Below are 15,365 nucleotides of genomic sequence, written 5' to 3'. Positions count from 1 at the left end.
CGCCTGGTATGGAAACTGGTTAGCATCCAACCCTGTACATCACTGGGGCCAAGCTTCCTGCCATCCAGGACCTCTATAACAGGCAGTGTCAGAGGAAGGCCCTAAAAATTGTCTAGGACTCCAGCCACCCTGGTCATAGACTGTTCTCTCTGCTACCGCACAGCAAGCGTGACCGGAGCACCAAGTCTAGGTCCAAAAGGCTCCTTAACAGCTTCTACCCCCAAGACTGCTGAACAGTTAATCAATTGGCTACTCTAACTATTTGCATTGACCCCCCCCATTTTTTTTTTTACACTGCTGCTACTCGGTGTTAATTATCTATGCATAGTCACTTTACCCCTACCTACATGTACATACCTCAATTACCATCGACTAACCTGTACACCCGCACATTGACTTGGTACCGGTACCCCCTGTATATAGCCTCGTTATTGTTATTTTATTGTGTTACTTTATTATTATTTATTTTTTACTTTAGTTTAATGAGTAAATATTTTCTTCAATCTTATTTCTCTTAAAACTGCATTGTTGGTTAAGGGCTTGTAAGTAAGCATTTCACGGTATTCGGCGCATGTGGCAAATAACATTTGATTTTATATTTTTGTATTTGAATCATTTTAAGCATCTTTTAACACAGGCTTAACACCTAACACACACTTTTAACATAGGCCAGGCCCTGTTGTTACCTCATATCCCAGCGATAATGCCTTGCATTACGCCTGGGAAGAAAACACCTCCATTTGCTCAACTTGCCATTGGCTTAACCATTGGCTCAACTTACCCCATGGCCATTGCTCAACCTACCCCAAGGCAAACATTTGGACTATATTAGCCCACACAATATAGGGATGCACTTTCATACTAGGTTTATGACCTCATATTGAAGCTTATAGAGACCCCAACTGATGTAAAGAACAATCTTTAAATTATCTATATTGGTTTAGATACAAGCATCATGAAACTTCTAACCCAATAAATACATTTGACGTGGTGAAAATCAGTTTTTTGGACCTAACTTGCTTACCACTTTTTCCATGTGGTTTCTTCCTTCACAGACGGCATGAAATGAGGACCTCTTCTTAAATATTTGGTCAAATTATTAATTTTGTGTATGGTTTCCTAGAAATAAGGGTGGCTCAACTCACCCCTTTGTCTCAACTTGCCCCACTCTCCCCTATCATACTGCTACTGGCAGGTATTAATGTTCATTATACTGTAGAAGAATATATATGGGTCAGGGACTTACTCTTCTGTCCAATGTTGTCGATCGATTCTGAAAAGAGAAGATGAGGAATGTGCAGTCATGTCTCTGTGTTGTTTGCTGTATTATGGACAAATAAAGAAATGGAAATGCTTTGAACATTTTCAGCAGAATCCCTCTTCAGTATAATGTGTTATCATAATGTGTAGATTGTGCTGAAAACAAAGGATTATTTTCTCCTTGGTGTACTTGGCATCAATATCCTTGGCACACAAATTACCGTTTAATAACGATAAATAAACTGAGGATGATGCAGACATCCAGCAAGTGTGCTGAATCCCTATAAGTGCCATCTGACACATCAAACTCCCACAACTTACAGAAACATAATCACGACCTGATCCAATCATAAATTACTCTCCTTCTTTAACCTTTTGATATAGTAAAGCATTGCTGTGCATTAACACAAAAGCAGTGGCAACAACAGTAGCATCGTGCCTGGTGCAGTCTGGCGTGAATGCTGACTGGCAGCTGCTCCACCTGCGGCAGGGCAGGCCTGAGACAAAGCTGCTGACCACATGACAGGATCAGCACCCCAGTCCTCAGCACACTGATTCAGCTCAGCTAATATACATGAGTAGCACCCTACTACACACACCTACTAATACACCTATACACATGAAAAGCACCAAGACACAACTAATACCAGGGGTTGGAACCGGTTTAGGGAACAGAACCGAAAACCGGAAAATAAATAAATATTCCAAGGAATAGAATCAGAACTGGGAACGAAAGTGATCGATACTGTTCCGGAACAGAACCTTTATTTTAAAAGCATGGGAACCGGTTATTAACGTTATTTTACGTTCCCAGGCAATTTTTTCCAGTCCCCCCCCCAAAAAAATTAAATAAACACCTATGCAAGCTCTCCCTCTGTCAATCAGAAACTTCTTCCAGTGTCTGCCTGCAAGATGAAAATCTTTGTCAGTGTGTGTGCATGTTTAGGCAACCTGCCCCTGCCCCTCCGAAGCATAGTCTAGTAGCCTAATGACCTTACAAACTGGATTCAGAAATTAGGGAGTGAGATTTTTAATTAGAGAAGAATCGATTAACTTTTTCAATGCTAGTTAGGGATACTATCGTTATCACATTTCACATTGGATTTATTAATTACAAAGAGGTAAGATGTTGTTTTAATTCTGGTGCCACTCTGCACACGCAAGCTTGTTAGCTAGCTAGCTTCTCTGGTCCAACGTTAAGTCAACTCTGAAGTTCAAAGACATTCAAAGTTCCTCCATAGAAGCTGCTCCTCCGTAGGTATAATTCTGTAGGCCTAATTCAGATAATGCATGTCATCACAAGATGCCCAGCGCTTCAAGCCAAGCCTCCAAACAGTTTTGTTTCCCCATAAACATAACAGATGGTATATGAATTACCATGCGCGATTTTGCCAATTTAGCGCCACTGGGCCTGCCAGCAGACCGGGATGGGGTGGGGACGGGGATGGGGGGGTGAGGTTATAATCATGTAAATCCAAATAATTTAAGTCCAGAAATGCATTCTGATTGGGTCAAATTTACAGTTTATTTTCTCACAGATAGGGAAAAGGTTGTTCACTTTTGCAGCTAGCTTTGTTAAGTTTTGTTAGTGGCACACTGAATAGTTATAGCTAGTTGGCTACGCTTTTATCAACATGGATATCCGAAAATGGCTGGGCACTGCCAAGAGCAAAAAATTGAGGACCACCATGTCAAAACCAATGCTGAGCTCACCAAGCAGCCTGTTAGCCCAACTACTGAGGTTGAGGAACCTAGCAGCAAATGCCCTCACGCCGCCTGCTGCCCAACAAGATGGAGAAGAGCCATAGCCCAGCACTAGGGTAACATCCCAACAAGCACCTGCACCTCCATTACCCCAGCCACTAGCACCTGATGACCTTGGTGATGAGGAGCCAGCGTTACCCCAGCCACCTGGCGACCTCGGTGATGAGGAGCCAGCGTTACCCCAGCCACCTGACGATCTCAGTGATGAGGAGCCAGCGATACCCCTGCCACCTGACGATCTCAGTGATGAGGAGCCAGCCTTACCCCAGTCACCTGACGACCTCAGTGATGAGGAGCCAGCCTTACCCCAGCCACCTGACGATCTCAGTGATGAGGAGCCAGCCTTACCCCAGCCACCTGACGATCTCAGTGATGAGGAGCCAGCCGTACCCCTGCCACCTGACGATCTCAGTGATGAGGAGCCAGCGTTATCCCTGCCACCTGACGATCTCAGTGATGAGGAGCCAGCCTTACCCCTGCCACATGACGATCTCAGTGATGAGGAGCCAGCGATACCCCAGTCACCTGACGATCTCAGTGATGAGGAGCCAGCGCAGGTTTATCTTGACACTTACCAAAGCCACATTTTCAGTGGGAGAAAGCAAACCTTTTGTAGAGCCTGGTTCAAGGTCTGCATTTGGTTGTGGTGCATGCTATGTCGTCTGATGACGCAATAGACGACTTGTTCAATGTGTCTAGCTCTCTGTACAACTTCTTTAGGAAACCCACGGTGGCTGCACAGTACACTGGAGAAAAACTGAAAAGAGTTCTTGATCAGAGATGGACTGGACACCTCGCCACAGTGTCAGTCATTTTGAAAACAAGTGACATCATCACAGAGAAGCTCTGTGAAATCGAATTTACTCGCGCATATGGCACAGATGTGAGACTTGAGGCCATTGAGGCTTATTGAAAGCAGTGACAGAGCCAAGCTTTAAGTTTATTGTGAACATGACTCACACAATTCTGGGGCTCTTCGACCCTCCTAATGAGTTACTGCAGTCAGAAGCTACTGATCTGCACACTGGTGTCAAACTTGTCTGCAGCTCTTATGGGTGCGTTGAAAAACGGCGATGTGATGCTGAATTCAAAAAGCTTTGGGAGGCATGCCAAGAAGGTACGGGCACACCAGCTCCAAGCAAACAACGAAGACGGATGAGTTTAACTCTGCAAGAGTATGTAGTTGAAAGCACAGTGGGTCAGCATGATGATGGAGAAGAGATGACTGTTTTTCAGCACTTTCTATGCCGTGCTGGGGGAAATGTCATCACGATTTAGCGAAATAGTCAACTAGTGGAAGCTCTGTGGATGCATGGATGCAGAGAGCCCAAACTTTTGGGATGTGAACAAGGTCAAGACATTGCTATTAATAGAAATACAGCTTTTGTGTTATTTTATGACCAAAGTGGTCCATTGGCTATCCACTTTGGTGGTGCTGAAATTGGCAGCCTATTCCTTCATGGAGCATAATGGCGGTAGCCTTCAGTCCATGGTCCTGAATCGATGGTTACGGCGTGTGATGTTTTAATGAACACATCTTGGGCATGCTTTCTTGTGGCATGGCATGCTTTCTTGTGTACAAAATAACAGTTGTTGTGTATGTGGCTGCAGTTCAGGCCTACATTTTAGTACATGTTGTATGTCAGAGTAGTATAGGACCAATACACAGTGTAGCCTGCTAAAAGAAGTAAGTAAACGTTCACTATGTTATCATTCATTTGCATTACACAGTCGTTGTGTGATAGGCTACTTTAAAAATGATGTCAATACTATGAAAATGACACAGCCTACTTTTTTGCCTCTCCCTGCTCTCTTGCTATAGTGTGTGTGTGTGCTCTCTGAATTTGCATTTACTCTTATCTTATTAAAATTGGCTACTACCATGCAGGAAATGTAACATCAGCTATGAATACAGAATATACACTTAGTTTGATTTTGTTTGCTTTTCTGTCACACCTTGATCTGTTTCACCTGTCCTTGTGCTTGTCTCCACCCCCTCCAGGTGTCACCCATCTTCCCCATTATCCCCTGGGTATTTAAACCTGTGTTTTCTGTCTGTCTGCCAGTTCGTCTTGTATGTTCCAAGTCAAACAGCGTGTTTTTTCCCGTGCTCCTGCCTTTTCTATTCTCTTTTGCTAGTCCTCCCGGTTTTGACCCTTGCCTGTTTTCTGGTCTCTGTACCCACCAGCCTGACCATTCTGCCTGCCCTGACCTCGAGCCTGCCTGCTACTCTGTACCTCCTGGACTCTGAACTGGTTTTGACCTTTTGCCTGTCCACGACCATTCTCTTGCCTACCCCTTTTGGATTATTAATAAATATCAAAGACTCAAACCATCTGCATCTGGGTCTCGCCTTGTGCCCTTATAGTACGAACTGGCCCCCTGCCGGCGCAGGGTTTTTCTTTGTGGAAAAGAAGGACAAGACCCTGCGTCCGTGCATTGACATAACGATCAAGAATTGTTACCCCCTACCACTCCTCTCCTTGGCTTCCGAACCTCACCAGGGGGCTACCATCTTTTCCAAACTGGACCTTTGGAATGCCTACCACCTGGTTCGGATACGCGAAGGGGATGAGTGGAAGACAGCCTTCAACACTTCCAGACCCTGGTAAACGATGTGCTTCGGGACATGTTAAACCGTGTCGTGTCCGTCTACCTCGACATCCTCCTGTTTTTTTCCCTTCTGCCCAAGAACACGTCCTCCATGTTAGACAAGTCCTTCAGCGTCTCCTGGAGAATTAGTTATTTGTGAAAGCGGAGAAATGCGAGTTCCACCGTTCTACCCTTTCCTTTCTGGGATATGTCATCGCTGAAGGAAATGTCCAGATGGACCCGGAAAAGGTGAAAGCAGTAGTGGATTGGCCCCAACCTACGTCCAGGGTGCAGCTACAACATTTCCTGGGGTTTTCCAATTTCTACCGGTGTTTTATTCGAGGCTACAGCACCCTGGCGGCCCCCCTCTCGGCACTCACCTCTCCCAAGGTACCGTTCACATGGTCCCCAGTGGTTGACAAAGCCTTTGTGGACCTGAAGTGTCGGTTCACTACAGCCCCCATCCTCGTCCATCCGGACCCAAACCGTCAGTTTGTGGTTGAGGTCGATGCTTCTGAATTTGGAGTGGGGGCTGGCTGAAGGGCACTGGAGGAGTGGAGACTGGCTGAAGGGAGCAGAACATCCGTTTGGAATATCTCCGCACAACCAAGCGCCTTAACTCCAGGCAGGCCCAGTGGGCTCTGTTATTCACCAGGTTGAACTTCACCATTTCCTATCGCCCAGGGTCCAAGAATGTTAAACCTGATGCCCTCTCTCGCCTGTACAGTCCCGCTGCCACATCCTCTGACTCAGAGACCATCCTCCCTACCTCATGCCTTGCGGCTGCTGTGGGCTGGGGTATTGAGACCCTGGTCTGCAAGGCACAACGTTCCCAGCATGCCCCTGGAGGTGGCCCGGCTAACCGGTTGTTCGTCCCTAATTCAGTCCGGTCCCGGGTCCTGAAATGGGCTCATTCCTCCTGGCGAGTTCCGGATGACCCTGGCCTTCCTCCGACAACGTTTCTGGTGGCCCACAATGGTTCCTGACGCATCTGCCTTCGTTGCCGCATGCACCGTTTGTGCTCAGAATAAGACTCCACGGCAAGCCCCTTCCGGCCTCCTTCAGCCACTACCTGTCCCTCATCGTCCCTGGTCCCATATCTCCCTGGACTTTGTCACTGGGTTCCCTCCGTCTGATGGCAACACCGTCATTCTGACGGTAGTGGATCGGTTTTCCAAGGCCGCCCATTTCATCCCTCTCCACAAACTACCCTCTGCCAAAGAGACGGCCCAGCTCATGGTGCAGCACGTCTTCAGGATCCACGGACTCCCGGTGGACATGGTCTCCGACCGGGGTCCTCAGTTCTCGTCTCAGTTCTGGAAGGCATTCTGCACCCTTATTGGGTCGTCGGCCAGCCTGTCCTCCGGATTCCATCCCCAATCCAACGGCCAGTTGGAGCGGGCAAACCAAGACCTGGAAACAACCTTAAGATGCCTCGTCTCGACCAACCCCACTACCTGGAGCCGACAACTGGTTTGGGTGGAGTATGCCCGGGAACACTCTTCCCTGTTTGGCCACGGGACTCTCCCCTTTCGAGTGCTCCTTGGGATATCAACCTCCTCTCTTCCCAGAACATGAGCAGGAAGTCAACATACCCTCGGCCCAGATGTTCGTCAGTCACTGTCGGCGTACCTGGAAAAGAGCCCGGGCAGCGCATCTCAAGACCAACTACAGGTATAGTCGACAAGCGGATTGCCGCCGGACTCCAGCTCCTCGCTATCGCATTGGGCAGAGGGTACGGCTATCCACACGGGACCTGGCCCTTCGGGTGAAGTCCCGCAAACTTTCTCCCCGTTTCATTGGCCCTTTCCCCATCTCTAGAGTCCTTAGTTCCACTGCTGTTCGTCTTTTGTTACCCTGTACTCTCCGTATTCACCCTACATTCCATGTGTCTAGGATTAAGCCCGTGTCTCACAGCCCTATTTTCTGAAACTCTCCCACAGAAAATATTGTGCACCTGGAGAAGTGGCAGGTTGGCTTACTGTAGGTTACGCTCATCGCGTTGAGTCACAAATTCAACAGAAAAGTTTAAGCTATGAAGCCTGTAAGAATCTTTGATACGCTAGCAGTGCTCATCCTGTTGGTAGGCGCAAATTATGTGTAGGCCTACGGCAGATACGGCTGTATGTGTAGGCCTACGGCAGCTACGGCTGTATGAATAGACCTACGGCAGCAACGGCTGCAATTTGTATTATGTGTAGACCTACGGCTGCATTTTGTATTATGTGTAGGCCTATGGCAGCTACGGCTGCATTTTGTATTATGTGTAGACCTACTGCTGCATTTTGTATTATGTGTAGGCCTACGGCAGCTACGGCTGCATTTTGTATTATGTGTAGACCTACGGCTGCATTTTATATTATGTGTAGGCCTACGGCAGCTATGGCTGCATTTTGTATTATGTGTAGACCTACGGCTGCATTTTGTATTATGGTTAGACCTACTGCTGCATTTTGTATTATGTGTAGGCCTACGGCAGCTACGGCTGCATTTTGTATGATGTGTAGACCTACGGCTGCATTTTGTATTATGTGTAGACCTACTGCTGCATTTTGTATTATGTGTAGGCCTACGGCAGCTACGGCTGCATTTTGTATTATGTGTAGACCTACGGCTGCATTTTGTATTATGTGTAGGTCTACGGCAGCTACGGCTGCATTTTGTATTATGTGTAGACCTACTGCTGCATTTTGTATTATGTGTAGGCCTACGGCAGCTACGGCTGCATTTTGTATTATGTGTAGACCTACTGCTGCATTTTGTATTATGTGTAGGCCTACGGCAGCTACGGCTGCATTTTGTATTATGTGTAGGTCTAGGGCTGCATTTTGTATTATGTGTAGGCCTACGGCAGCTACGGCTGCATTTTGTATTATGTGTAGACCTACTGCTGCATTTTGTATTATGTGTAGGCCTACGGCAGCTACGGCTGTATTTTGTATTATGTGTAGGTCTACGGCTGCATTTTGTATTATGTGTAGGCCTACGGCAGCTACGGCTGCATTTTTGTATACACTTGTATGTCATAATGGGGTGCATATCTTTCTTGTGCCATTATACAAAACAATGGTTGTTGATGTGTAAGGCTACATTTCAAATACATTTTTGTACATTTCAACAGCAGTAGGACCAATCTACCTTATTTTATTAGGGCTCATAAAGCAATACTAGTTGTGCCCACCCATGTATTTAAAATGTCACCTCAGGCATGTCATCCTGGAGCCGGACCTGCTCTCTCATTCTCTCCCCACCCGCAAAATGTCCGATGCATCTCGCACGTGTCTTTCCATCACACATGTAAACAACTCACTGAGCTATAGCTTGCCCACTTCATAGCAATCTGCTCAATTCTCATTGCTATCCGCACTGCATGATTGGTGGAGTGGAACGTAAAAAAAAAAAGGTTCTGTTTAGAACGAAAATAATGTAGGTTCCAACCCCTGCTTAATACACACCAACAGCACCAATGCACACCTAATACACATCAACAGCATTAACACACACCTAATACACATCAACAGCATTAACACACATCAACAGCATTAACACACACCTAATACACATCAACAGCATTAACACACATAAACAGCATTAACTGACACCTAATACACATAAACAGCATTAACACACACCTAATACACATCAACAGCATTAACACACACCTAATACACATCAACAACATTAACACACACCTAATACACATCAACAGCATTAACACACACCTAATAAACAATATGAACAGCCCCGAAAAGACAGGACCAGCTCCCTAATTGAGACACAGCATCCTACACATAACTAATAAAATAAATAGGCAACACATAGTTCCCCAAGAGCTCATCATCCTTGTTCCTTCCAGTTTTAAAAAGCCCTTGAAGTAGCACACCCAGGGATGGATATTAAGCTAGCTAGCTAGCTTGAGGCTAGTACTATTCAACCGGGCTAGTAGAAAATGGACCAAACTAGCCTGCCGCCTAGAGAAATGTTGTCTTTTCAAATATCGCATGGCACAGATTTTAGACCCGGGCTAGTAAAAATGGTAGTCTACTAGCCTGGCTGGCCAGTGCCCAACATCCTTAAGTTCCATCCCTGAGCCTGCTCAGAGCACACTGCAGTCTGCACAACATACAGTCAGAGCCGAGGGAAGATGATCTGAGCAACTGAAACTGGCTGTGTGTGGGGTGCGTGCGTGCGTGCGTGCGTGTGTGCGTGCGTGCGTCCTGCTATTGCAACAGAGCCCAGGTCTGCGACACAAGGACTTCACAGGTGAACTAGCTGTCTCTCATCCATCCAGTGCTGGATAGCCATAGCTAGCTAACGTAGCATCCCTCTCTGTTTGAGTCAGGTGTTTGAGTAGGTTAAACTAGCTAGCTACATTCACTTGCTAAGTGAAAGTTTTTTTTAAATACAACTAAATCTCAATCTGTCTCTCTCTCTCTCTTTTGCTTCTCCTTAATTTAGGAATACATTAAGTTGTTCAAAACTGTTAAAATATTGTCTTTCTCTCTTTGAGTCAACTACTCACCACATTTTATGCACTGTAGTGCTAGCTAGCTGTAGCTTATGCTATCAGTACTACACTATATATACAAAAGTATGTGGACACCACTTAAAATGAGTGGATTCGGGTATTTCAGACACACCCGTTGCTGGGAGGTGTATAAAATTGAGTACACAGCCATACAAACTCCATAGACAAACATTGGCAATAGAATGGTGAAGAGCTCAGTGACTTTCAACGTGGCACCATCATAGGATACCACCTTCCAAACAAGTCAGTTCGTAAAATTTCTGCCCTGCTAGAGCTGCCCTGGTCAACTGTAAGTGCTGTTATTCTGAAGTGGAAACGTCTAGGAGCAACAACGGCTCAGCTGCGAAGTGGTAGGCCACAAAATCTCACAGGACAGGACCGCCGAGTGCTGAAGCGCTTATCTCTTAAAAATCGTCTGTCCTCGGTTGCAACACTCACTACCGAGTTCCAAACTGCCTCTGGAAGCAACATCAGAACAAGAATTGATCACCATGTGCATTGCCAAGTGTCGCTGGAGGGGTGTAAAGCTCACCGCCATTGGACTCTGGAGCAGTGGAAATGCATTCTCTGGAGTGATGAATCACATTTCACCATCTGGCTGTCCAACGGAGGATTCTGGTTTGGCGGATGCCAGGAGAACACCACCTGCCCGAATGCATAGTGCCAACTGTAAAGTTTGGTAGAGGAGGAATAACGGTCTGGGGCTGTTTTTCATGGTTTGGGCTAGGCCCCCCTTAGTAAAGGGGAATCTTAACGCTACAGAATACAATGACATTCTAGATGATTCTGTGCTTCCAACTTTGTGGCAACAGTTTAGGGAAGGCCCTTTCCTGCCCCCGTACACAAAGCGAGGTCCATGCAGAAATGTTTTGTCGAGATCAGTGTGCAAGAAATTGACTGGCCTGCACAGAGCCCTGACCTCAACCCCGTCGAACACCTTTGTGATGAATTGGAATGCCAACTGCGAGCCAGGCCTAATCGCCCAACATCAGTGCCCAACCTCACTAATGCTCTTGTGGCTGAATGGAAGCAAGTCCCCGCAGCAATGTTCCAACATCTAGTGGTAAGCCTTCCCAGAAGAGTGGAGGCTATTATAGCAGCAAAGGGGGGACCAACTCCATATTAATACCCATGATTTTGGAACAAGATTTTCGACAAGCAGGTTTCCACATACTTTTGGTCATGTAGTGTAGATTGATTCTCTGATCCTTTTATTGGGTGGACAACATGTCAGTTCATGCTGCAAGAGCTCTAATAGGTTGGAGGAAATCCTCCAGAAGTTGTCAGAATTATTGTGTAAGTCTATAGAAGGGGGTGAGAACCATGAGCCTCCTAGGTTTTTTATTGAAGTCAATGTACCCAGAGGAGGACGGAAACTACTGTAGACCTTCATTGCAAAACAGTGTGTTTTAATCAATTATTTGTTGACGTGAATATATTTAGTATAGTTTTATCTAAAAAAGGATAACTTTTTGAATGTTTCACTATTTTTATCTTTATGAAATTCACTGAGGAGGATGGTCCTCCCCTTCCTCCTCTGATGAGCCTCCACTGTCACAGATATGTGACTAACATTTTGTCAACTTTAAAGACCCTGCTGCCATTTATTAAAGATAATTTTAAGGAAATCTGGGTCAGGCAGAGATTGCATGCGAGTCAGACAATGGGATTAACAGAGGGATCAGCTGACGATACCCTCCTACAGTTATCTCTGGACCTCATCACACCACATGCTGGCCGCAGGCAACAACACTTCTAGTCATATCTTACTGGTTTCATTGCAGATAGAAGAAAATTACAAATATATATAAAAAAATAATTTTACAGTCAATGCCAATATCAAACTATCATATTAGTTGTATGCACTAAAAGCATTGATAATAACAGATGAATCAATTACTTAACAACATCCGCTGAGAACTTTACTTGAGCCCCTGTGTTTCCTGGTCAGGCCACATGGTTAGGAATAACTCTATAGGGCCGGTCAGAGATTTTCAGCCTTTCTTACCTCCGGGGTAGAGAAGGGTTTTGACAAAGTGATTGACTCTGTTAATGGCCATAATATTGTGTTCTAAGACAAACGGGGAAAGTTGACCTGTTTTAGATAGTGTTTAGAACAGCAGGAAGGAAACAGGAGGTGAGGGTCAACCTGACTGGGCTGATGACTGGGCTGGCTGGGAGGGTCAACCTGACTGGGCTGATGACTGGGCTGGCTGGGAGGGTCAACCTGACTGGGCTGATGACTGGGCTGGCTGGGAGGGTCAACCTGACTGGGCTGATGACTGGGCTGGCTGGGAGGGTCAACCTGACTGGGCTGATGACTGGGCTGGCTGGGAGGGTCAACCTGACTGGGCTGATGACTGGGCTGGCTGGGAGGGTCAACCTGACTGGGCTGATGACTGGGCTGGCTGGGAGGGTCAACCTGACTGGGCTGATGACTGGGCTGGCTGAGAGGGTCAACCTGACTGGGCTGATGACTGGGCTGGCTGGGAGGGTCAACCTGACTGGGCTGATGACTGGGCTGGCTGGGAGGGTCAACCTGACTGGGCTGATGACTGGGCTGGCTGGGAGGGTCAACCTGACTGGGCTGATGACTGGGCTGGCTGGGAGGGTCAACCTGACTGGGCTGATGACTGGGCTGGCTGGGAGGGTCAACCTGACTGGGCTGATGACTGGGCTGGCTGGGAGGGTCAACCTGACTGGGCTGATGACTGGGCTGGCTGGGAGGGTCAACCTGACTGGGCTGATGACTGGGCTGGCTGGGAGGGTCAACCTGACTGGGCTGATGACTGGGCTGGCTGGGAGGGTCAACCTGACTGGGCTGATGACTGGGCTGGCTGGGAGGGTCAACCTGACTGGGCTGATGACTGGGCTGGCTGAGAGGGTCAACCTGACTGGGCTGATGACTGGGCTGGCTGGGAGGGTCAACCTGACTGGGCTGATGACTGGGCTGGCTGGGAGGGTCAACCTGACTGGGCTGATGACTGGGCTGGCTGGGAGGGTCAACCTGACTGGGCTGATGACTGGGCTGGCTGGGAGGGTCAACCTGACTGGGCTGATGACTGGGCTGGCTGGGAGGGTCAACCTGACTGGGCTGATGACTGGGCTGGCTGGGAGGGTCAACCTGACTGGGCTGATGACTGGGCTGGCTGGGAGGGTCAACCTGACTGGGCTGATGACTGGGCTGGCTGGGAGGGTCAACCTGACTGGGCTGATGACTGGGCTGGCTGGGAGGGTCAACCTGACTGGGCTGATGACTGGGCTGGCTGGGAGGGTCAACCTGACTGGGCTGATGACTGGGCTGGCTGGGAGGGTCAACCTGACTGGGCTGATGACTGGGCTGGCTGGGAGGGTCAACCTGACTGGGCTGATGACTGGGCTGGCTGGGAGGGTCAACCTGACTGGGCTGATGACTGGGCTGGCTGGGAGGGTCAACCTGACTGGGCTGATGACTGGGCTGGCTGGGAGGGTCAACCTGACTGGGCTGATGACTGGGCTGGCTGGGAGGGTCAACCTGACTGGGCTGATGACTGGGCTGGCTGGGAGGGTCAACCTGACTGGGTTGATGACTGGGCTGGCTGGGAGGGTCAACCTGACTGGGCTGATGACTGGGCTGGCTGGGAGGGTCAACCTGACTGGGCTGGCTGGGAGGGTCAACCTGACTGGGCTGATGACTGGGCTGGCTGGGAGGGTCAACCTGACTGGGCTGATGACTGGGCTGGCTGGGAGGGTCAACCTGACTGGGCTGATGACTGGGCTGGCTGGGAGGGTCAACCTGACTGGGCTGATGACTGGGCTGGCTGGGAGGGTCAACCTGACTGGGCTGATGACTGGGCTGGCTGGGAGGGTCAACCTGACTGGGCTGATGACTGGGCTGGCTGGGAGGGTCAACCTGACTGGGTTGATGACTGGGCTGGCTGGGAGGGTCAACCTGACTGGGCTGATGACTGGGCTGGCTGGGAGGGTCAACCTGACTGGGCTGGCTGGGAGGGTCAACCTGACTGGGCTGATGACTGGGCTGGCTGGGAGGGTCAACCTGACTGGGCTGATGACTGGGCTGGCTGGGAGGGTCAACCTGACTGGGCTGATGACTGGGCTGGCTGGGAGGGTCAACCTGACTGGGCTGATGACTGGGCTGGCTGGGAAGGTCAACCTGACTGGGCTGATGACTGGGTTGGCTGGGAGGGTCAACCTGACTGGGTTGATGACTGGGCTGGCTGGGAGGGTCAACCTGACTGGGCTGATGACTGGGCTGGCTGGGAGGGTCAACCTGACTGGGCTGATGACTGGGCTGGCTGGGAGGGTCAACCTGACTGGGTTGATGACTGGGCTGGCTGGGAGGCTCAACCTGACTGGGCTGATGACTGGGCTGGCTGGGAGGGTCAACCTGACTGGGCTGATGACTGGGCTGGCTGGGAGGGTCAACCTGACTGGGCTGGCTGGGAGGGTCAACCTGACTGGGCTGATGACTGAGCTGGCTGGGAGGGTCAACCTGACTGGGCTGATGACTGGGCTGGCTGGGAGGATCAACCTGACTGGGATGATGACTGGGCTGGCTGGGAGGATCAATCTGACTGGGATGATGACTGGGCTGGCTGGGAGGGTCAACCTGACTGGGATGAAGACTGGGCTGGCTGGGAGGGTCAACCTGACTGGGCTAATGACTGGGCTGGCTGGGAGGGTCAACCTGACTGGGATGATGACTGGGCTGGCTGGGAGGGTCAACCTGACTGGGCTGATGACTGGGCTGGCTGGGAGGGTCAACCTGACTGGGCTGATGACTGGGCTGGCTGGGAGGATCAACCTGACTGGGATGATGACTGGGCTGGCTGGGAGGATCAACCTGACTGGGCTGGCTGGGAGGGTCAACCTGACTGGGCTGATGCCTGGGCTGGCTGGGAGGGGAACTCAAAATGACAGCAACACTCTCACCTGAGACACTGTAGTGCAGCGGTGTAGAATTAGGGCAGCAACACTCTCACCTGAGACACTGTAGTGCAGCGGTGTAGAATTAGGGCAGCAACACTCTCACCTGAGACACTGTAGTGCAGCGGTGTAGAATTAGGGCAGCAACACTCTCACCTGAGACACTGTAGTGCAGCGGTGTAGAATTAGGGCAGCAATACTCTCACTTGAGACACTGTAGTGCAGCGGTGTAGAATTAGGGCAGCAACACTCTCACTTGAGACACTGTAGTGCAGCGGTGTAGAATTAGGGCAGC

The 15,365-nt window shown here is 49.1% G+C and overlaps 1 protein-coding gene across 1 annotated transcript in view; it reads right to left on the bottom strand.

Moving 5' to 3' along the window:
* The window catches only part of zdhhc2 (zinc finger DHHC-type palmitoyltransferase 2), a 30,785-nt gene that overhangs the window by 13,141 nt on the left and 2,279 nt on the right, over window positions 1–15,365 (bottom strand). Inside the window, exon 2 of the mRNA XM_039012458.1 lies at window positions 1,247–1,273. Coding sequence (XP_038868386.1) covers window positions 1,247–1,273 — 27 coding nt within the window. The remainder of the gene's footprint in view (window positions 1–1,246; window positions 1,274–15,365) is intronic.

This window comes from Salvelinus namaycush, chromosome 17, assembly GCF_016432855.1.
Source record: "Salvelinus namaycush isolate Seneca chromosome 17, SaNama_1.0, whole genome shotgun sequence".
In the NCBI taxonomy this organism is placed as follows: Eukaryota; Metazoa; Chordata; class Actinopteri; order Salmoniformes; family Salmonidae; genus Salvelinus; species Salvelinus namaycush.
Note: the sequence above shows the minus strand (reverse complement) of the source record. Positions and strands in the feature narration are given on the sequence as shown.